Raw genomic sequence first — 19,809 nt, 5'->3', positions numbered from 1 at the left:
GGACAGAAAGGACGTCAGAGCCTCCCACTGTAAACACTAGCAGTGTCAAAGTCATCTGCACTGTTACGTGCCATCATTATGCCAACATACTCTGTGTTATACTAGATTCAGACTTAAAACCATTATTCTAATCACGTCAGGAGATGAATAGGCCACACATAAATTGAATCACTTGGCTGATCAATAGGTGATAATATGATGGTTGTTTGCTTTACTGCTGCATAAATCTTTGTAATATCATTAACTGAACATCTGTAGTGTGTAGTAGCATACACTGAGACACAATAACACATCACTCATCGGGCATGAGGCATTTTTCAAAGTTGGATCCAAAGGTTTGAGTGAGTGATTAAAAAAACTCAGTGCCGTGTGTTGTTGAGTTCAGGGAGGCTGTTGAGAAATACTGCGGACAAAGGTCGTGTATGAACAAAAAAGTAGGGCGGGTAGAGGTAGGAGGTAGAGAACTTTAGGATTTGTGACCACGTCAGTAAATTATTTCTTTCTGCAGGACGTCAACATCCCCCTCCACAGTTACTCTCTGACTAAGTCAATGCATTGTGAAAGATCCAAATGGTTGCAGAAAGCCACAGTCTAGCTCGTTAGAAACTGCTTGCATTGCATATCACTCTGATTAAGAATTGCTAATATAGCTAATATGACCTTTGAAAATAGCTGATGGGAAAATGTTAACACTCTTTTTATATATATTATGTGCCACATTGGGTGAGGAAACAAAAATTCAGAGACACATACAGTCAGCATTTGATCATATATAGTAGTCTTAGGACTACTTAATAATCACCTGGTACTTTAACCACATTATTTTTGGTGAACTTTATACGTCCAACATCTTTTAAATGGTAACCATACAGTGTACCGCACAAATCAGTCTTCTTGCAGACAATGGAGAAATCAGAATAATTACCTATTCACTCAGGCTTGAACATTAATTATTCATTTGCTTGATTAATCAGTAGATTATTGACAGAGAAATGATGATTCTGAGTCTACTAGAGCTGCAACGATTGATCGATTAGTTGTCTACTATTAAATTAATCGCCAACTATTTTGATAACTGATTAGTCAGAGTAATTCTTTAAGGAAAAAAATTCCAGCTTCTAAAATGTGAATATTTTCAGATTTCTTTACTCCTCAATGACAGTAAACTGAATATCTTTGCGTTGTGGACAACACAAGACATTTGAGGACGTCATCTTGGGCTTTGGGAAACACTGATTGTCATTTTTTACTATTTTCCGAGATCTTATAGACCAAACAACTAATTGATTATTAGAGAAAATTATTGACAGATTAATTGACCATGAATATAATGGTTAGTTGCAGCCCTAAACTACCGATTACTTACTCAAGAAACTTTCCTTAAAAACGCTGGCATCGCTGTAATAATGAGACCAAAATTGTGACCATGAAAAAGGTAAAAACTAATAATTGAGCACATAACCGAGTAACAAAAATACATTTTAATAAAACTAAGGGTCAATATTAGACGTAAATAAACTACCTGCACTTGAACTTTGAGATAATTGATAGGAACCTCAAACAGAAGAACATATCATTGATATATTATCCAATATAAATGTATTTATTGTGTTATGTTGCATGAAGTCCTTTGTTTCTGTGTCATTTAGATTGTTTTAGACTGTTTAATTGTGGCTGTTGGCCTTTAAAACCAGGGTGGAATAATTTAATAGTAGGAGACTTAACGTCAAATAGCTATATATGTGTGATCAGCAAGTGTGACCTTTAACGGACAAATACGATTTTGTAAAAGCCACAAGTCACACCTCTGTACAGTAAAATCAAATAACAGCACTTAGAGGCTTCTTTTAGGTTTTTGCCAGTTGCTGCATTTCTGAATGATCTCTTTCATAACCGCGGACTGCGGTTGTGGCTGTAGAGCACGTATGCATTCATTCATTGTGTGTGTGGGTGTGTGTGTGTTGTCTGCTGACTCTGCAGGCCCTATCAGAGAACATGAGATGAGAGGGCTGAAGTTTAACCAGACATGTTGTAGCTCTCTTTATCTCATATCTACAGTAGCCCCCACCCCTTTACTTCCCGTCTCGTTCACAGGTCGTACAGTATGTGTGTGTGTGTGTGTGTGTGTGTGTGTGTGGGTGTGTAACCCCCTCCCCCAGTTCCCAGAGAGAGAAAGTCACTATTTTTAACAACCAGACGTTAGTATTGTTAGTAGATAAAGTGTAATCCTCCTGCTGGCTCATGACTGAAAATCAGAACTGTTTCACTCACAGCAGCTGCTTATCAATGTTGTAAAAGTGATAATTACATTATTTTCCTAGATGGTTAACTATAAACTTTCAGGGGGCAACTTCACAGCCTCTAATGGCAGCAAGAGGGAACTGCTTGAAATTTGAGCTCCAGTATTCAGACATTATGTAACACGATGTCCAAAATCACAGAGATTCACGTTTCTTTTGGAGGTGGAGGAAGGGAAGATTTTCAGCTCTTTGCTTAATGAAAAAAACTGTTTTGTGTCTCTTTTCAGGTTGCTTCTTTAAAAAATTCCTCTTGCTATTGTATCCACTAAAGCTGAAACGATTAGTTGATTAATCGATTGACAGAAAATCAACTGGCAACTATTTTACCTTCCCTGCTTCCATCTTCTTCCAAGCGTTTCTTTATGGAGCTCGATCCATCCCAGGAACTAAATGTCTAAATTATCTCGGGCATCTGCTGCTTCAATTTTGACCTTTGCTTTTTGAAATGAACACCAAACTATACAAATTTAAGTTATACATGTTTTTTAGTACCACTATACTGTAGTAAAATAGAAGCCATTATTGGGTTAATTTATCAGTCTGAATTGAATTACTGCCGATGTGACGGCGTGATGTCCGTGGCTGACGATCACCAGCTGATCTACCGAGCTTCCAGTGAGTGCACAACAGTGCACGTGCAATTTGAGACAACACTATACCCGGTCGAAATTCATGCTCTACGCTAGTAAGTACATATAGTGTGCACAGTGTACTACATGGCAGTGTAGGCCTAATTACGAATGTATGAGACTTTGACTTTGTCAAAAATCACATACTATGTACTACATACTCAATATGCGTACTATGGTGTAACATACTTATGTGTGAATAAACAGCACTGAGCAGTAATTTACGTCGTCACTTCCTGAAAGCCTGCTTGCCGGTTGGAGACGTGTAACCATGGTAATCCATGCCAACCTCATGTGACCAAAACGACGGTTTGTGAGAATCAACGTCTGAATTAATTCACTATATATATAGTATACACTCCTAGAAAAGTGAAATCTTATACTTAAAGTTAAATTGAAGCGTTATTGATGTCACAGAGCTGTTGTCGTTACTAACCCATCGTATTTTGGGATATTTATGCCGCGTAGTGTCCAGCGTTGCATAATGGAATATTTCACTGGAAATAGTATGCAATTTGCCTACTATTGGTTTTATACTAAGGTTTCGGACATACTAAAATATCTCACATGCTGTTTTAGCGTACTGAATAGCATGTTAGTATGGAATTTCAGACGCAACCACAGCTCAACTTTAAATGACTGGAGTGCCCCTTTAAATTATGCACCGAAAACAGATTGCAACTCCTCTTTTTTCTTTTTTATTGAACACAAAACAAACAACAGTACAGAACACCAAACATTACATCAGTGGTCTATTTCAGTAATAATAAGAAATATATAAACAATAATAGGCTAATAGTAATGGGAATAAATAACATTTTTATTTATTTATTTATTGGTTTATTTGACATGGACAATATATAGGCATTGTTACACTTGATTAAAGTGCAAGCGATGCAAGGTATATAGGACTTCTAGCCATAGCTAATTTGCAGACCTTGTCCCTGGTTAGGCTTTTAAGAAAAAGAAAATAAATTTAAAAAAAATACAGAATAGCACATCTTACACTAAATCACATAATACAACATCGTACATTACAATCAATTTACATATGTACTGTGTGTTCCCAATCAATAATCAGTGATCACAGGTTTGGTTTAGTTTCAGCCAGTGTTTCACCTTTTCATTAAACGTTTTCAGGTCAGGTTGTATTTTTATTTCCATTGGTTGGGCGTTCCAGAAATGTGTTCCTCTTACTATAAAAGATGACTGACCGAAGGTAGTTTTGCGCTGTGCCACTCTGCAGTTACCATTTGTTGATCCCCTAGTGGCTATTCTATTGGTATTCATTTTGGTGACATATGGACAAATTACAGCCGGGGCAAGATTGTTCACACATTTAAAAATCAATTTGATAAAAGAAAACTTGATAAAACTATCAAACCTGAGCAGCTTATACTTTTTCAGAATTATACAGTGGTGCCATTTCATCTTCTTTTGATCCAGTATTTTCAGTGCTTGCTTATATAGCGATGCAACAGGTTTGACAGGAGACTGTGAAGCCTGACTCCATACAGTGACACAATAAGACAAGTGTGAAAATATCATGGCATGCATAAACAGTTGAGCTGCTTTAAGGGGTATGTATTGTCGTATCATTCTAAAACAGTTCAGATTTACCTTTACTGTCATAAATAGATTGTGCAGGATTTATCGAAACAATCATCAAAACATAAAAAAAGGACCTCTCATGGATTACAACTAACCGTGACCATTTTATACTCACTTGTTGCTGAATAAAACATTATAACTTTAACAAGGAAGTGTAAAAGTAGATTTATTTTTATTTTATTATTTCAAAATGACAGTATATATAATAACAGCAGAAAACATTAAAAACATTTACATACAGAAGAAGCATAGCGAAAACATAAACAAAGCTGTGCCAAACATAAAAGAACAACAGAAATTAAACAAAACCAACATGAAGTATTTCACTTAAAAACATTAAAGATATTGCATACATTCATTGTTTTCATTGTTTTTTTGTTTTGTAAGGAAGAAATTGTTTAGCTGACCTGTGTCGCCTCACTGTTTTGATCGATGCTCGTTCACGTCTATGTAGAGCGAGCACAAGCATGAGCCCGTCGCTGACTTTCGTTGACTTAACGGCCACAAGTGTCGCTGTTAACAAGCATTTCTGATTCTTACAAACAGTCCCTTTAAATAAAGGTTAAAAAAATAAATAAATAAATAAAACAAAACAAAAAAAAGTACAACTTACAACTAACCTGGAGCATTTTATACTCACTTGTTGCATTGTGTAGCTGAATAAAACATGATCACTTTAACAAGGAAGTGTAAAAGTAGATAGGCTGGTGTAACACACTTGAGTTGTTGCACTAGTCTGTAACCTGAAACCTCTTCAGGAGGAGTTTCATGTGAACACACATCTACACTATCAAGCATGTGAGATCTATTTCCGGATGTGTCTCGTACTTCCGGATGTTCCTCCTCCACGCTGGTTTCTAGTTGTTCTGCGGTGCGGAAACTTGTTTGACTTGGGAGGGGCAACAAGCCGGTATAGCTCCGTTGTTTTGGAGGAGAGAGGACACAACAATATGGAAACAACCCCCGAAGAAGTAATTATATTTAACTTGTAGAGCTCCTCCTCCTCAGAGAGCCGGTCACTTCTCTCTGCAGAGTGATGCGTTTAGGGACCCTCGGAGAACTGCTCAGTACACTGTGTTCATGCTGTCCACAGTTCACTGGTTCACATCAAAGGTGTCTTCGTGTGAATGTCCACGTTGAGCAAAGTGCAAGGTCCCCTCAGAGATCATCAGATATGAGCTGCAAACAGCTCTGATCCTCACTTTACCTCTGCAGCTACCTTTAAATGTGCCTTTTTTTGCACTTTTTTTATTTTGTATAAGATAGTTTTATTTTATTTTTTTGCATCTAAAACATGTCGTGCCTGTTGCTGGGAGTCATACGAAGGTGAGTTTATTGTGACTTTATTGTGTTGTTTTTTATGGATTTAAAATGTTTTTAACTTTGTGAATGATGCAATTCATTGTAATTGTACTATGTTTAGAGAGTTTGTGCTTCACAATGCACAACATGGCTAAAAAATAAAATAACAACCTGCTATTGAAATGTAATTTAAAGGGCAACTGTGCCCATTTTCAAAATTCATACATGTTATTCCTACGGTCCAAGACAGTCCAAAATATGGATATATAATCGTGTTTTAACTTTGTGAACAACACATTTCATTGTCGTTAAGCTGATGTTTAGAGAGTATGTGCTTCAGAATGTACAAAATGGCTAAAGAACCCCAAAACAATCTGCTATTGAAATGTAATTTAAAGGGCAACTGTGCCCATTTTCAAAATTCATACATGTTATTCCTACGGTCCAAGACAGTCGTAAATATGGATATATAATTGTGTTTTAACTTTGTGAACAATACATTTCATTGTACTTGTACTATGTTTAGAGAGTATGTGCTTCAGGATGCACAAAATGGCTAAAAAACCCCCCAAAACAATCTGCTATTCAAAATGTAATTTAAAGGGCTACTGTGCCCATTTTCAAAATTCATACATGTTATTCCTGCGGTCTAAGTCAGTCCAAAATATGGATATAAAATTGTGTTTCAGCTTTGTGAACCATACATTTCATTGTACTTGTACCAAGTTTTAGAGAGTGTGTGCTTCACAATGCACAACATGGCTAAAAAATAAAATAACAACCTGCTATTGAAATGTAATTTAAAGGGCAACTGTGCCCATTTTCAAAATTCATACATGTTATTCCTACGGTCCAAGACAGTCCAAAATATGGATATATAATCGTGTTTTAACTTTGTGAACAACACATTTCATTGTCGTTAAGCTAATGTTTAGAGAGTATGTGCTTCAGAATGTACAAAATGGCTAAAGAACCCCAAAACAATCTGCTATTTAAATGTAATTTAAAGGGCAACTGTGCCCATTTTCAAAATTCATACATGTTATTCCTACGGTCCAAGACAGTCGTAAATATGGATATATAATTGTGTTTTAACTTTGTGAACAATACATTTCATTGTACTTGTACTATGTTTAGAGAGTATGTGCTTCAGGATGCACAAAATGGCTAAAAAAAACCCCAAAACAATCTGCTATTCAAAATGTAATTTAAAGGGCTACTGTGCCCATTTTCAAAATTCATACATGTTATTCCTACGGTCCAAGACAGTCGTAAATATGGATATATAATTGTGTTTTAACTTTGTGAACAATACATTTCATTGTACTTGTACTATGTTTAGAGAGTATGTGCTTCAGGATGCACAAAATGGCTAAAAAACCCCCCAAAACAATCTGCTATTCAAAATGTAATTTAAAGGGCTACTGTGCCCATTTTCAAAATTCATACATGTTATTCCTGCGGTCTAAGTCAGTCCAAAATATGGATATAAAATTGTGTTTCAGCTTTGTGAACCATACATTTCATTGTACTTGTACCAAGTTTTAGAGAGTGTGTGCTTCACAATGCACAACATGGCTAAAAAATAAAATAACAACCTGCTATTGAAATGTAATTTAAAGGGCAACTGTGCCCATTTTCAAAATTCATACATGTTATTCCTACGGTCCAAGACAGTCCAAAATATGGATATATAATCGTGTTTTAACTTTGTGAACAACACATTTCATTGTCGTTAAGCTAATGTTTAGAGAGTATGTGCTTCAGAATGTACAAAATGGCTAAAGAACCCCAAAACAATCTGCTATTTAAATGTAATTTAAAGGGCAACTGTGCCCATTTTCAAAATTCATACATGTTATTCCTACGGTCCAAGACAGTCCAAAATATGGATATATAATCGTGTTTTAACTTTGTGAACAACACATTTCATTGTCGTTAAGCTAATGTTTAGAGAGTATGTGCTTCAGAATGTACAAAATGGCTAAAGAACCCCAAAACAATCTGCTATTTAAATGTAATTTAAAGGGCAACTGTGCCCATTTTCAAAATTCATACATGTTATTCCTACGGTCCAAGACAGTCGTAAATATGGATATATAATTGTGTTTTAACTTTGTGAACAATACATTTCATTGTACTTGTACTATGTTTAGAGAGTATGTGCTTCAGGATGCACAAAATGGCTAAAAAAAACCCCAAAACAATCTGCTATTCAAAATGTAATTTAAAGGGCTACTGTGCCCATTTTCAAAATTCATACATGTTATTCCTGCGGTCTAAGTCAGTCCAAAATATGGATATAAAATTGTGTTTCAGCTTTGTGAACCATACATTTCATTGTACTTGTACCAAGTTTTAGAGAGTGTGTGCTTCACAATGCACAAAATGGCTAAAAAATAAAATAACAACCTGCTATTCAGATGTAATTTAAAGGGCAACTGTGCCCATTTTCAAAATTCGTACATGTTATTCCTACGGTCCAAGTCAGTCCAAAATATGGATATAAAATTGTGTTCTAGCTTTGTGAACAACACATTTCATTGTGCTTGTACTATGTTTAGAGAGCGTGTGCTTCAGAATGCACAAAATGGCTAAAAAAAACAAAATAATCTGCTATTTAAATGTAATTTAAAGGGGAACTGTGCCCATTTCCAAAATTCATACATGTTATTCCCATGGCAGTCCAAAAATATTAGTAAACATGAACAACTCTCTCCCAAATCCTAAAACTAGAGTGCCAAAACTCAAACTTGTGGTGTCATAGGGTATAAAGTGTGGAGCTGCTTCATGGACAATGAAATGGAAGAGTAGTAGGAGTATATGGGTACATTTTCTGTTTCACAACTTGCAACACTACAATAGAATAAAGCTCATTTGGGTATAAACAAAAAAGAACAAACATTCTGTGGGTCCACAAAATCAGTCGCCCATTTATTATATATGGAGTAGCTCCACACTTTATACCCAATGACATCACAAGTGTGAGACTTACTTCTCTGGTTTCTGGCTTTGAGAGAGAGAGAGTAGCTCATGTTCACAAATATTGACTGAACTCTCCTAGGCCATGGAAATAAAATATTGGAATTGTTAATTTAGGTGGTGTTTACTTTAGCGAATGGTCTCTTTGGAATAATGTTCACCACTTTTCTGAAGCAGACACTTAATATATTAGCTTACGAAACAATATTGGCTCCCATTTTAACACAAAATTGAATACATGATGTCTACTTCTACAATGAGATAAGACCTGTAGCAGCTGCATTGTTAAATATTCATTTGCTATGCAGCAGACTGCTGCAAGAAACTTGCCAGACTTGATCTCAGATCAGATGACATTGAGCAAAGACTTGTAGGCTGTTTACAGGTAAACAACACTCTACAGTTGTATTTGATTTTGAAAAAAGGGCTCCTGTCCTGTCTTTCTGCATTCCTTCTCTTCACACCTTTCCCCCCCTCCAGGCTCTGTGATAACACCCCATCACACAGGGACCCTGGAGTCAATGTGAGCACTCCATGGCATTGTGTGTGTGTCTGCTTTTATTTTCTCATTAAGGATGCATGTGAGCGAGTGACTGACACCATGGTAGGACATGTGAGATAGTGACAAGGAGGCCCATGCTGCTGTGCATTTTTGTTTGTATTTCTGCCTGAGAGTTAATGTCTGGAGTCATCATTCACCACTCCTCTATTTGCCTGAATTTCATGGAGCATGTTCCGTGTATTCTTCTTCCTCCCGGGTACTCGCTGTATCATGGCGTGATGTATGCAGCACGTGTGCATGTTCTTAGTGATACTGTGGCTTGTCTCTGCTTCATGTTTAGACTCTGCCCCAAAGAGGCTATTGACCAGGATCAGTATGAGGGGGGAGTGTAGCTGGGTGTAGTCTGGCTGTGGTGTGTGAGGATTGGCTTGCTGACTTGGAGGTATGTTTGGAGGAAGAGTTGCTCAGCTGGTCGCTAGAGACTGCCAGGGGAATGGATTCCAGATGAGGGTTATCTGTTCCTCGACATTCCTCGTCCCCACCTCTCTCTGGACGACGTCCTTTATTTCAGGCTTATTTTGCACCCTTAAAAAAAATAGAGAATGATGTTCCCTCTATCAATGTTGCCGATCAGTCGCATTTCAAAGGTTTCCTTAAAAGCTGATGCTAAAGTTATCAAATGGGAGGCATGCTTGTCCTCATCAGGTATGGGGGACGGGGTGGCAGAGACAAAAGCATGAGAGGATAAATGCCTGCGGGGGGTGGGGGGGAATTGGGAACAAAGGTCACCAGAGTCTGAAAAAGCTTCTTTTTTGATGCAAAGAAGGAGAAACAAAGCTGCTAATCTCGTCCCACTGCTTTTATCCTTTTATCTTTTGTCTCAAGTCAGCCACGGCCCGTCCCGTGCTTCTGCAAACAAATAAATAATCAACAATTCTGTTTATTAATTTCAAATTCAGATCGACTCATCTACTTTCCTAATCACATTGAAGATAATATTCAGCGCCACCCGAATGATTACAGTAATTAGTGGCATAACAGGGTGGATTATTGCAAGCATAGGTAATTGATTTATTGCGGGGGGAGAAGAGAGTAAAGTTCTCTGGAACTGATTTAAGGAGACTGGTTCCTCTAATGTCACATATAGGGCCGACACAGGGCCTTTTATTTTTTGGTCTTCTGAGGCTAAAGGTCAATCTAGGGTGCTGGGATGATACAGTAACGCTATTGTTCTTTTAGTTCACTTTCAGCTAATAATTCATTCATTCATCTGTTCAGATCGTAATCAAACAGTCTAAACTGAGACACATCAGCTGTGTTTCTTTTAAGAAAAAGAGAAATTAGAGTGTTTAAATGTGCTTATTTGGTGGATTGCCATTTGAAATGTAGTACAGACACTTTCTGATAATTTTGTTCTTCCATCTTCACAACAAAGTGCACAGTGCTTTACTTTCCTATCTTTGACTGATGTTCAATTATAGCATTTTTTATGGAGAATATTTACTGTAAACTTTACTGTAATCCGCCAACTATTTTGATAATCGATTAATCGTTTTTTAGTAATATTTTAAGAAAAAAAAGTCAAAATTCTCTAATTCCAGCTTCTTAAATGTGTCTTTCCTCCTCTATGACAGTAAACTGAATATTTTTGAGTTGTGGACAAATCAAGACATTTGAGGACGTCATCTTGGGTTTTGGGAAACACTGATCGACTATTTTTCACCATTTTCTGTCACGTTATAAACCAAACAAGTAATCGATTAATCAAGAAAATAATCAACAGCTTAATCGACAATGAAAATAATTGTCAGTATAATTGCTAATAATAAGTTAATAAGATGAATATTTTTATCCGTTCAGATCTTCTCTCATCTGGACTGTGGTGGGTGAACAGGTAGAAAATACAGTCTACAGTACGAAAATTGACCTGAAACTGCAGGCTAAAAGCGATGTTGACGTCTCTGGTGACGTCTATGACGGCTACGACCTAATCTACAGCCATCCCCAAATTATTGTCAAGATTATAAAATTCAACATAGATATTTAAGAAAATTCAAAAATTCTTGAAATGTCAATTCTAAGTATTCAGTGGCTGTTCAAATTGTAATAATTATCTCTTATTTATATATGTCGAGCATACATTTTCAGCACACAGTGGTTCATGATTAATCGCTGCCACATCAACACGGTACAGGTCGCCTGTTCGGAGGGAGTTTGAACCCTGAGGCTGGCACTAGTCTGCTCTCGGCTCTTTGCCCCGTCGAGCTGCATGTTATCGTCTCTCTCACCGTGAGCCTCTCTGTTCTACTCATGCCCTTTGTACGCGCGCTCCAACCAGATTTACTTGTGTGTCGAGTAGGTGCGTGTCTGTGTGCGTGTGATTTACACATAATGGCGCACTCGGTGCAGCCAATTGGGAGCCGCGTGCCTGCACTTGACGGAAAGACCTCACCCCATTGTCTTTGAAACAACAAGGTGTCATTTGTATTCCCAGTCAAATTAGCCTTTGATGGCGGTTGATTTACGGTTGAAGTTCCTGCAGTTCCTCTGGGCTTCTCATTTGAGGACACAGGAATTTAAATGTCATATTTTTTTCACGTTTTTAAAGAGGTCATCTGGGGTCATCCACATTGTCCACAGACAGACAATAGAATAGACGATGTGTGTATGTGCTTTGTTTTCTAACAGTAGCTGTGGACAGACAGGCAGGAGACGTGCACATACACACACACACACACACACACACACACAGGCTTGTGTTTTAACAGCTTGCATATATAGCTACTGCCCTCTCAGTGACTTGTGTTTAGTGAATATCATGCTACTAACAAACAATAGGCCGACCCCCCTGCATGCCTCTCTTTATGTGGAGAAGTTTAAGGCTCTCAGGTTACACCAATATCTGCAACAAAGGCATCTCTCTATCACTGCTGTCACATGATAACTCCAACTCCTTATTTAAACTTGTGTTAAAAGTGTTCGTCGTGCTCTTCCAACTCCTCAGTATCCATTGGTATAAATATTAAATAGTAGTAACGTGAGTAAGTAGTGTTATTATGGTGTGGATGGCCTCCGTGTGAGGTGAACGGAGTTACCACTGGTTTGCACTCGGCGGTTCACGTTAGCACATTCTTGGAAAGGGAGGAGTGAGCGGAGGGGGACCCAGTTGGTTGCAATCTGCAACCACACCACTAGATGCCTCCAAAACCTACACACTGTACAATTTAAAAAGTACCAGAACAATCTCAAAGATAATGAGACAAAAAAAGTCATATCTGAAGCAAAACTAACCTCGTAAGAGACTGAACTCGTCTTAACCCACTAAACTAAATGTGTCTTCCCTTGAGCCAATAAGGACGCTCTCCCTGCACTATATCCTGTTAATCTGCACTCATGTATCTCCCTACTTTGATAATGTCATTAAATAAGATCTAGATAAGATAAGTCTGTCTATAAATTCAACAATGCTATGTACAGTGAAGTGAACAGCATGGTCTGTTGAGGTCACAGGCCGCTGTAGCATTACGTAGATGACGGATCACAGGGCTGTCGCACTGCTAACACCGATATCCTGCACATGACAAGTCCAACAAATGCTGCTGTTCATGCTCTTGTCATCTCAAAGAATGGCAGGTAATATTTCATGTATAGGAGTATCAGTTTAGTTGGAATGTCCCTGGGTCACAAGTAAAAGGTCAAAAGAATAATGAATAACTTATATGCCCGTTGTGTTTCAGGCATGGTGGCGTTGGGGCAAGTGTCGGGGTTCGGTCCCTGGCCTCCATCCCCTCGCTGCCCCCGGCGGTGGCCGAGTTTGTGAAGGGAGCGGTGGCTGAATGTAAGCCCGCCGGTGTGCACGTGGTGACGGGGACGCCGGAGGAAGCGGCCAACATCCTGGCAGGTCTGGAGAGGGACGGGATGGTCAAGAAGCTCTCCAAATATGAGAACTGGTAAGGGCTTTACATTCCGTACACTCACACACACACACACACACACAAATACATGCATTCGGTGGTGTGTTGCTTCAAGGCAACGTTCTTCTGCATCATGCTCAGATTCCTGCTTCTTTTTTCAGTTGGTTGGCGCGTACAGACCCGAAGGACGTTGCTCGGGTGGAAAGCAAGACTGTGATTGTGACCAAGAGCCAGAGGGACACCATCCCCATCCCTGCTGGAGGGGCGAAGAGCCAGCTGGGCAGCTGGATGAGCGAGTCTGACTGGCAGAAAGCCAGACAGGAGCGTTTCCCGGGCTGCATGGCAGGTACGTTATTGGATGGAAATGTTTGTCCCTTGTTGCCAGAAGATGTGTACGGAGCCCCCCTAGACCCCTAGGAGAACATTTTTATTAATTTGTGCCCTCAAGTTACTTCATAGAGCACTTCTTCCAATCATTCCTGACAGTCCACGCATTGCTGATGTACGGAGCTCCCCTAGATGATGTGCTTCGGTAAAGTTGGAAAGATATTGACAGATTCAAACTTCATGGATCAATAACTCATAACCGAAACATTGTTAAAACACAAACATCGGCTCTTTCTAACCATAGTAAGGTAAAAAACGAGCTGCAACATCATCTTAATCACAACGAGTCGTCCTCCGAGCTGGTCTCTATGTACAGCCGGCTGTGAGACAAGCGGTCAGGGACCGTCTACAAAGTGCAACGCCGAAAAGAGATGCTATAAAAATATTCCATAACTTCACTATTATACAGTGTAGTACCATCAAAATTACTTCACACATCAATGGTCTCTTCATAGTTGTACTACAACACTTAGTTTGGAAAAATATGCTTTTGCATAATTTTGGTGAATTTTTTATTGGGAAAAATATTGTTTTTCGGGAGACTCCAGAGGTGGCGAGTCGCAATTGGCAGTGGTTTACGGGATGAGTAATTCCTTCACTCTTAAGATAATTATGTACACGGTCTTGTGCCTAAGGAGTAAATGAATGGGAAATTCACTCCCTGAACTCTTGAGCTCTATCTAACCACCTTTTCAACATTTGTCAATATTGAAAAAATCTTGCCTGTAGTGAAAAATAAACTGCATTAATGTGTTTATGCCTCTCTGTGTGCCCTCTGTAGGTCGGACCATGTATGTGATTCCCTTCAGTATGGGTCCTGTAGGCTCCTCTCTGACTAAATATGGTGTCCAGGTACTGACTGTGCTCCTCTCAAAGAATGCAATAAAGCAATAACCCAGCTGTGTTGCACCTATAAATATCTATGATTTATTATAGTAATCTATCACGCGGTGTATTCTAATGAATTGCTGTAGCACTTTATGGTTATTACTCGCTGAGTGTTTCAGGTTGTAGATCAGGGTGATAAACATTTTTGCTCTGCTTGAAGGTGACGGACTCACCTTACGTCGTGGCCAGTATGGGGATCATGACGCGCATGGGCTCTCCGGTCCTGAAAAAACTGGCCGAAGGAGCGGAGTTCGTCCGCTGTCAGCACTCTTTAGGACGACCTTTACCCCTCAAAGGTAGAAATTCTAAGTACCTGAAACAAGTTGTTTTAATGCTTTTGTAAAAGTTAAAAGATCTTACAAATCCTCCCTCTCTGGTATTTCCCCTCTGTGTCTCCTCTCCAGCCCCTCTGGTCAACTCGTGGCCCTGTAACCCAGAGAAGGTGCTGATATCTCACCTGCCAGACACCAGGCAGATCATGTCCTTCGGCAGCGGCTATGGAGGAAACTCTCTTCTGGGGAAGAAGTGCTTCGCCCTCCGCATCGCCTCCCGCATCGCCAAGGATGAAGGCTGGCTGGCTGAGCACATGCTGGTGAGCGTGGAACGTTGCTGCCTAAAGCCAGCGCCACATGCTTCACACATTATTCTCCATTAAAAGTGTCTTATTTCTGTGAGGAATCCAGATTCATGCTGTAAAATGTCAGGGATTTCCTGTTTTATTTGTTGACTACTATAAAGCATGGTCGTTCTTTCGAAAGTGTTTGGCCATGATGCTCTGTCAGTTTGAGTGAATTGATATTCACCACTCTCTCTCTCCTCCTCAGATCCTGGGTATTACCAACCCTCAGGGAGTGAAGCGCTACGTCGCGGCGGCGTTCCCCAGCGCCTGTGGTAAAACCAACTTGGCCATGATGAAACCAACTCTGCCAGGCTGGAAGGTGGAGTGCGTGGGCGACGACATTGCGTGGATGAAGTTCGACAGCCAAGGTGAGAGGGAGGAGGACGTCTCCTACTCATATAAATCACTTTGTTACTCCACAGGTTGGTGTTGTAAATCCTCCCATCTGTCTCTGCAGGGAAGCTCAGAGCGATCAACCCAGAGAACGGTTTCTTCGGCGTAGCTCCCGGCACCTCGGACAAAACCAACCCCTACGCCATGGCCACCATCGTCAAAAACACCGTGTTCACCAACGTCGGAGAGACCAGCGACGGAGGAGTGTGGTGGGAGGGCCTCGACCCCCCCGCAGCCGGGGTCAAACTCACAGACTGGCACGGAAAAACCTGGCAGAAAGGTAATCGGCCGGGACCGCCCAGGCTTTTATAAAGACATCAATCTAAAGAGTCCTGCTGGTAGTTCAGCTGTTCTGGAGGAGATGAATTGGTTTTACCACTTAGTTTCTAATGAACATCAGTGAATACTCAGCAGTTTTACTGATTTAATTTTAGCTTGAATTATGCAGTTGTTTTTGTGCCAACAAAGACATCAGAAGTTCTGATTATTGATAGGCCCCACACAGAGCAGGCCTCATACACAACTTTAAGAATTAGTCACTGACACGCCATCTTGTATATTACTATCTCTTTCATCACAGACTTCCTGGATAAATCAAACTAACAAATGAAGAGTAAAATGAACAGCCATAGTGTATACAGTGCCATCTAGTGGTATGTCAGAGCAAAGCAATTTATGGAAATTGAGGGACCAGACACAGTATAAACCAGCAATTCTCCACCACTGGGCCAGGGCCAACTGGTGGGCCTCAGAGCGCCACGTAGTGGGCTGTGGAGGTACTGCCAAATGGTTAGATTAAATTAAAAGAATATATATATTTTTTTAATTTACAAAGCCAGTTATTTTTATATCTAAATGTGCTCAAAACATAGCAATTCAAACAAAGCATAATTTCAATGACCAGTTACGTTTGAATAGCACCACACCAATCACGACGCATCATCAGGACAAGTAGAGACAAACGTGTTTTGCCACTGTAAACTAGCTAACGTTCCCTCGGATACAAAATGGATTGTTTTTTTAAATGAAAAAGTGATGGGGGAGACAACCCTGCGCTAGTAAAAGCACCAAGGGCGGCTGTGCACATGTCGATGTGTCCTTGAGCAAGACACTTAACCCCAAATTGCTCCCGAAGGCATAGCGTGTGAGATGAGTATTTAGATTAGATCCTGATGGGCAAAGTTGGCACCTTAGCAGCGTCTGCCGTCAGTGTATGAATGGGTGAATACTGACATGTAGTGTAAAGTGCTTTGAGGGGTCGGAAGACTAGAAAAGCGCTATATAAATGCAAGTCCATTTACCATTTCCCAAAGCGTGTGGTGAGGACCCTGAATGCATTAAATCTGGATTCATAATGTTAGGCAGTGATAGGTGAGGGTAAGCCGTATATTTATTTTGTCATTATAGCTGACAGTGGCAGAACACACATTTACAGCCCAGTTTATTTTTCTCCTTTTTTGTCGTGCTGTGTTTTTTTTCTCATTTATTTGGAGAAGTGGTCATCGGAATTTTTTTAACAATCAAAAGTGGGCCTTAAGTACCCAAATGGTTGAGAACCCCTGATATAAACTATGATATTCAGATGTAGATTACTAATTACTGTGACATTAAATAACATGAACAGCACTGAAGATATAATAAACTCTGGTTTCCTCTTTGTACAAAAGGAAGCTCAACCCAGTGTGCCCACCCCAATTCCCGCTTCTGTGCCCCGGCGTCCCAGTGTCCCATCATTGACCCCCGGTGGGAGAGCGAGGAGGGCGTTCCCATCGACGCCATCATCTTCGGTGGCAGGAGGCCGGAAGGTTCGTGTTGCTCTCACACAACATGGAGAGATTTTCTACAAATAGTCACAGACTTTATTTGACCATTTCACATTTGAAGCATTTAGTTGTTAGTCTTCTTTGACTGTCACAGAGGGAAGTAAGCTAAATTAGCTTAAAGGGGAACACCACCTAAATTTCTAATATGTTATTTTCATGGCCTAGTAAAGTTCAATCCATATTTGTGAACATGAGCTGCTCTCTCTCAAAGCAAGAAATCAGAGAAGTAAAACTTGTGATGTCATAGGGTAAAAAGTCTGCAGCTGCTCCATAGACAATGAATGGGAGAGTGATTTCATGGATCCACAGAATGTTTGTTTTCTTTTTTATACCCAAATGAGCTTTATTCTATCATAGAGTTGTCGGTTGTGAAACAGAAAATGTTCCCATATACTCCTACTACTCTTCCATTTCATTGTCTATGGAGCAGCTCCACACTTTATACCCAATGACATCACAAATTTGAGTTATAGCACTCTAGTTTTGGATTTTGGAGAGAGTTGTTCATGTTTACTAATATTTTTTGGACTGTCTTAGACCATGGGAATAATATGTATGAATTTTGAAAATGGGTGTAGTTCCCCTTTAACTTCCTCTACATGTCTATCTTACATTGCAACCAGAAAAGGAAGCCTAGAAACATTATGTAAAATTGTGTTGTCTTGCCCTTTAGCATATTACACGTTTGAGTCGTCACACACAAGTAGCTGTGCATTAAACGTGATAAAATGTTGCTGTTCTCAGGAGTCCCTCTGGTCTACGAGTCTTTCAACTGGCAACACGGAGTCTTTGTTGGAGCCTCCATGAGGTCTGAGGCCACGGCAGCTGCTGAACACAAAGGTACAAACTGACACACCTGATCTCCCTGTGGTCTAAATTCCTGTAAATACATTAATTGTTCTGGCGATGAGATGTTTTAAGATAATGGGATGATAAGGACGTTATTCTGACTATTACTAAAGCCAATTCTTTATCCTTCAGGCAAGATGATTATGCACGACCCCTTTGCCATGCGGCCGTTCTTCGGCTACAACTTTGGCGACTACCTCGCTCACTGGCTGAGCATGCAGAACCGAAAGGCCCCCACCCACCTGCCCAAGATCTTCCACGTCAACTGGTTCAGGAAGGACCCCGCGACCGGCGCCTTCCTCTGGCCAGGCTTCGGCGAAAACGCCCGCGCGCTGGAGTGGATCTTCAAGCGCTGCAGCCGGGAGAGGGAGGACGAGGCGGCCAAGAAGAGCATCATCGGCTGGCTGCCGGAGGACGGCGCCATCGACACTAAAGGCCTGACCGGCAGCGTGGATATGGGCGCCCTGTTCGACGTGCCCAAGCCTTTCTGGCAGAAGGAGACGAAGGAGCTGAGAGCCTACTTCACTCAGCAAGTCGGAGCTGATCTGCCGGCTCAGGTGGAGGCCGAGCTGAAGGCGCTGGAGGACAGAGTGCACAAATAAAACGCTACTGACAGGAAGTTCATCCAGAAACAGGGAGGTAGTCACTGTTGACTCAGCATTCAGATCATTAGGGTGCAATCAGAGTCACTGGCTGGGTTTATATACACAGAGAACACAGTTTGGGTTTTATGCTGACAGGTCACTGTGGCTTAGAAACAATGCAGTCAAAGATGGTTTATGGAAGCCACATTTTGGGATCTCCATGTTATATGTTGAGAAAAAACCTTTCAGAAAAGGTAGACATGTATTTGTTCAATCATAGGTTGAATAAAAAGCTGGCTAGTAGTTAACTTCCTGTTTGCATGAAGACACAGCCAGTGACTCTTGCTTCTCTCTTTAATGAAGAGATTTCTTTTAAGAATTAAATATCAGAGATAAAAAGCTAATAATCTACACTGCAATAACTTGTGATACGACTTCACACTAATGCTGTAACCTTGATGGAGACTGGTGCGAGGTTGGTGGTAGGAGGGATGTTTGAAGGTTAGATTTCTGTGACGTCAAACTTATGTAGAGAAGCTAATGTCGATACCTCCATTCACTCACAAGACCTGGCATGGTACTAAAGCACAATCAACATAGCCTCATGGTGCCTTTTGAGACTTTAAACAATACAATGTTTACAAGCTGAGGCCCAAAGATCTTTTTTTTTGGCAAAATTCTGACAAAAAGTAGATAAAGTTTTAACATTTTTACTCATAAAATGTTTTTCAATAAATTTTAGTACCAGATCTTTTAGTACACCATTGACTGAGTCTCATGAAATGCCCTTTGAGCTTGATATTCAAATAGATATATATATATATATATATCAGAAGTCCATTAACTTCTCCAAAACACCGTAGTAGGTTCCCATTGGGAATTACTATGCATAATTCATCTTGCCACTTTTGTAATGTTTGTGATTAATTTGTTTGATTTCAGGTGATGTTTACACACAATTATGTGAAATGTTGGACCAATAAATGCAACTGAGATTAATAGGTATTTTTTAGAAGTTGTATTTCA

General features: G+C 40.0%; 1 protein-coding gene across 1 annotated transcript; it reads left to right on the top strand.

Annotated features, from left to right (window-relative positions):
• The first annotated feature begins 5,834 nt into the window (after positions 1-5,834).
• pck2 (phosphoenolpyruvate carboxykinase 2 (mitochondrial)) lies at positions 5,835-19,788 on the top strand. Its single transcript, XM_037757453.1, has 11 exons — positions 5,835-5,866; positions 13,064-13,276; positions 13,402-13,586; positions 14,409-14,479; positions 14,676-14,811; positions 14,920-15,107; positions 15,340-15,502; positions 15,592-15,807; positions 17,195-17,332; positions 18,095-18,190; positions 18,332-19,788. Exons 1-11 carry the CDS (start codon positions 5,835-5,837, stop codon positions 18,799-18,801), a joined length of 1,908 nt encoding a protein of 635 aa, XP_037613381.1. The 3' UTR covers positions 18,802-19,788.
• Positions 19,789-19,809: the final 21 nt, after the last annotated feature.

This window comes from Sebastes umbrosus, chromosome 21 (genome assembly GCF_015220745.1).
Source record: "Sebastes umbrosus isolate fSebUmb1 chromosome 21, fSebUmb1.pri, whole genome shotgun sequence".
NCBI classification, from domain to species: domain Eukaryota; kingdom Metazoa; phylum Chordata; class Actinopteri; order Perciformes; family Sebastidae; genus Sebastes; species Sebastes umbrosus.
The sequence above is the reverse complement of the archived record's forward strand: the minus strand, read 5'-3'. Positions and strand labels throughout refer to the sequence as shown.

Coding starts and splice junctions, on each gene's coding strand:
- pck2 (XM_037757453.1), top strand. CDS start 5,835: ATGTCGTGCCTGTTGCTGGGAGTCATACGAAG. Junction 14,812..14,919: donor ACGACCTTTACCCCTCAAAG/GTAGAAATTCTA, acceptor TCTCCTCTCCAG/CCCCTCTGGTCAACTCGTGG. Junction 15,108..15,339: donor GGCTGGCTGAGCACATGCTG/GTGAGCGTGGAA, acceptor TCTCCTCCTCAG/ATCCTGGGTATTACCAACCC.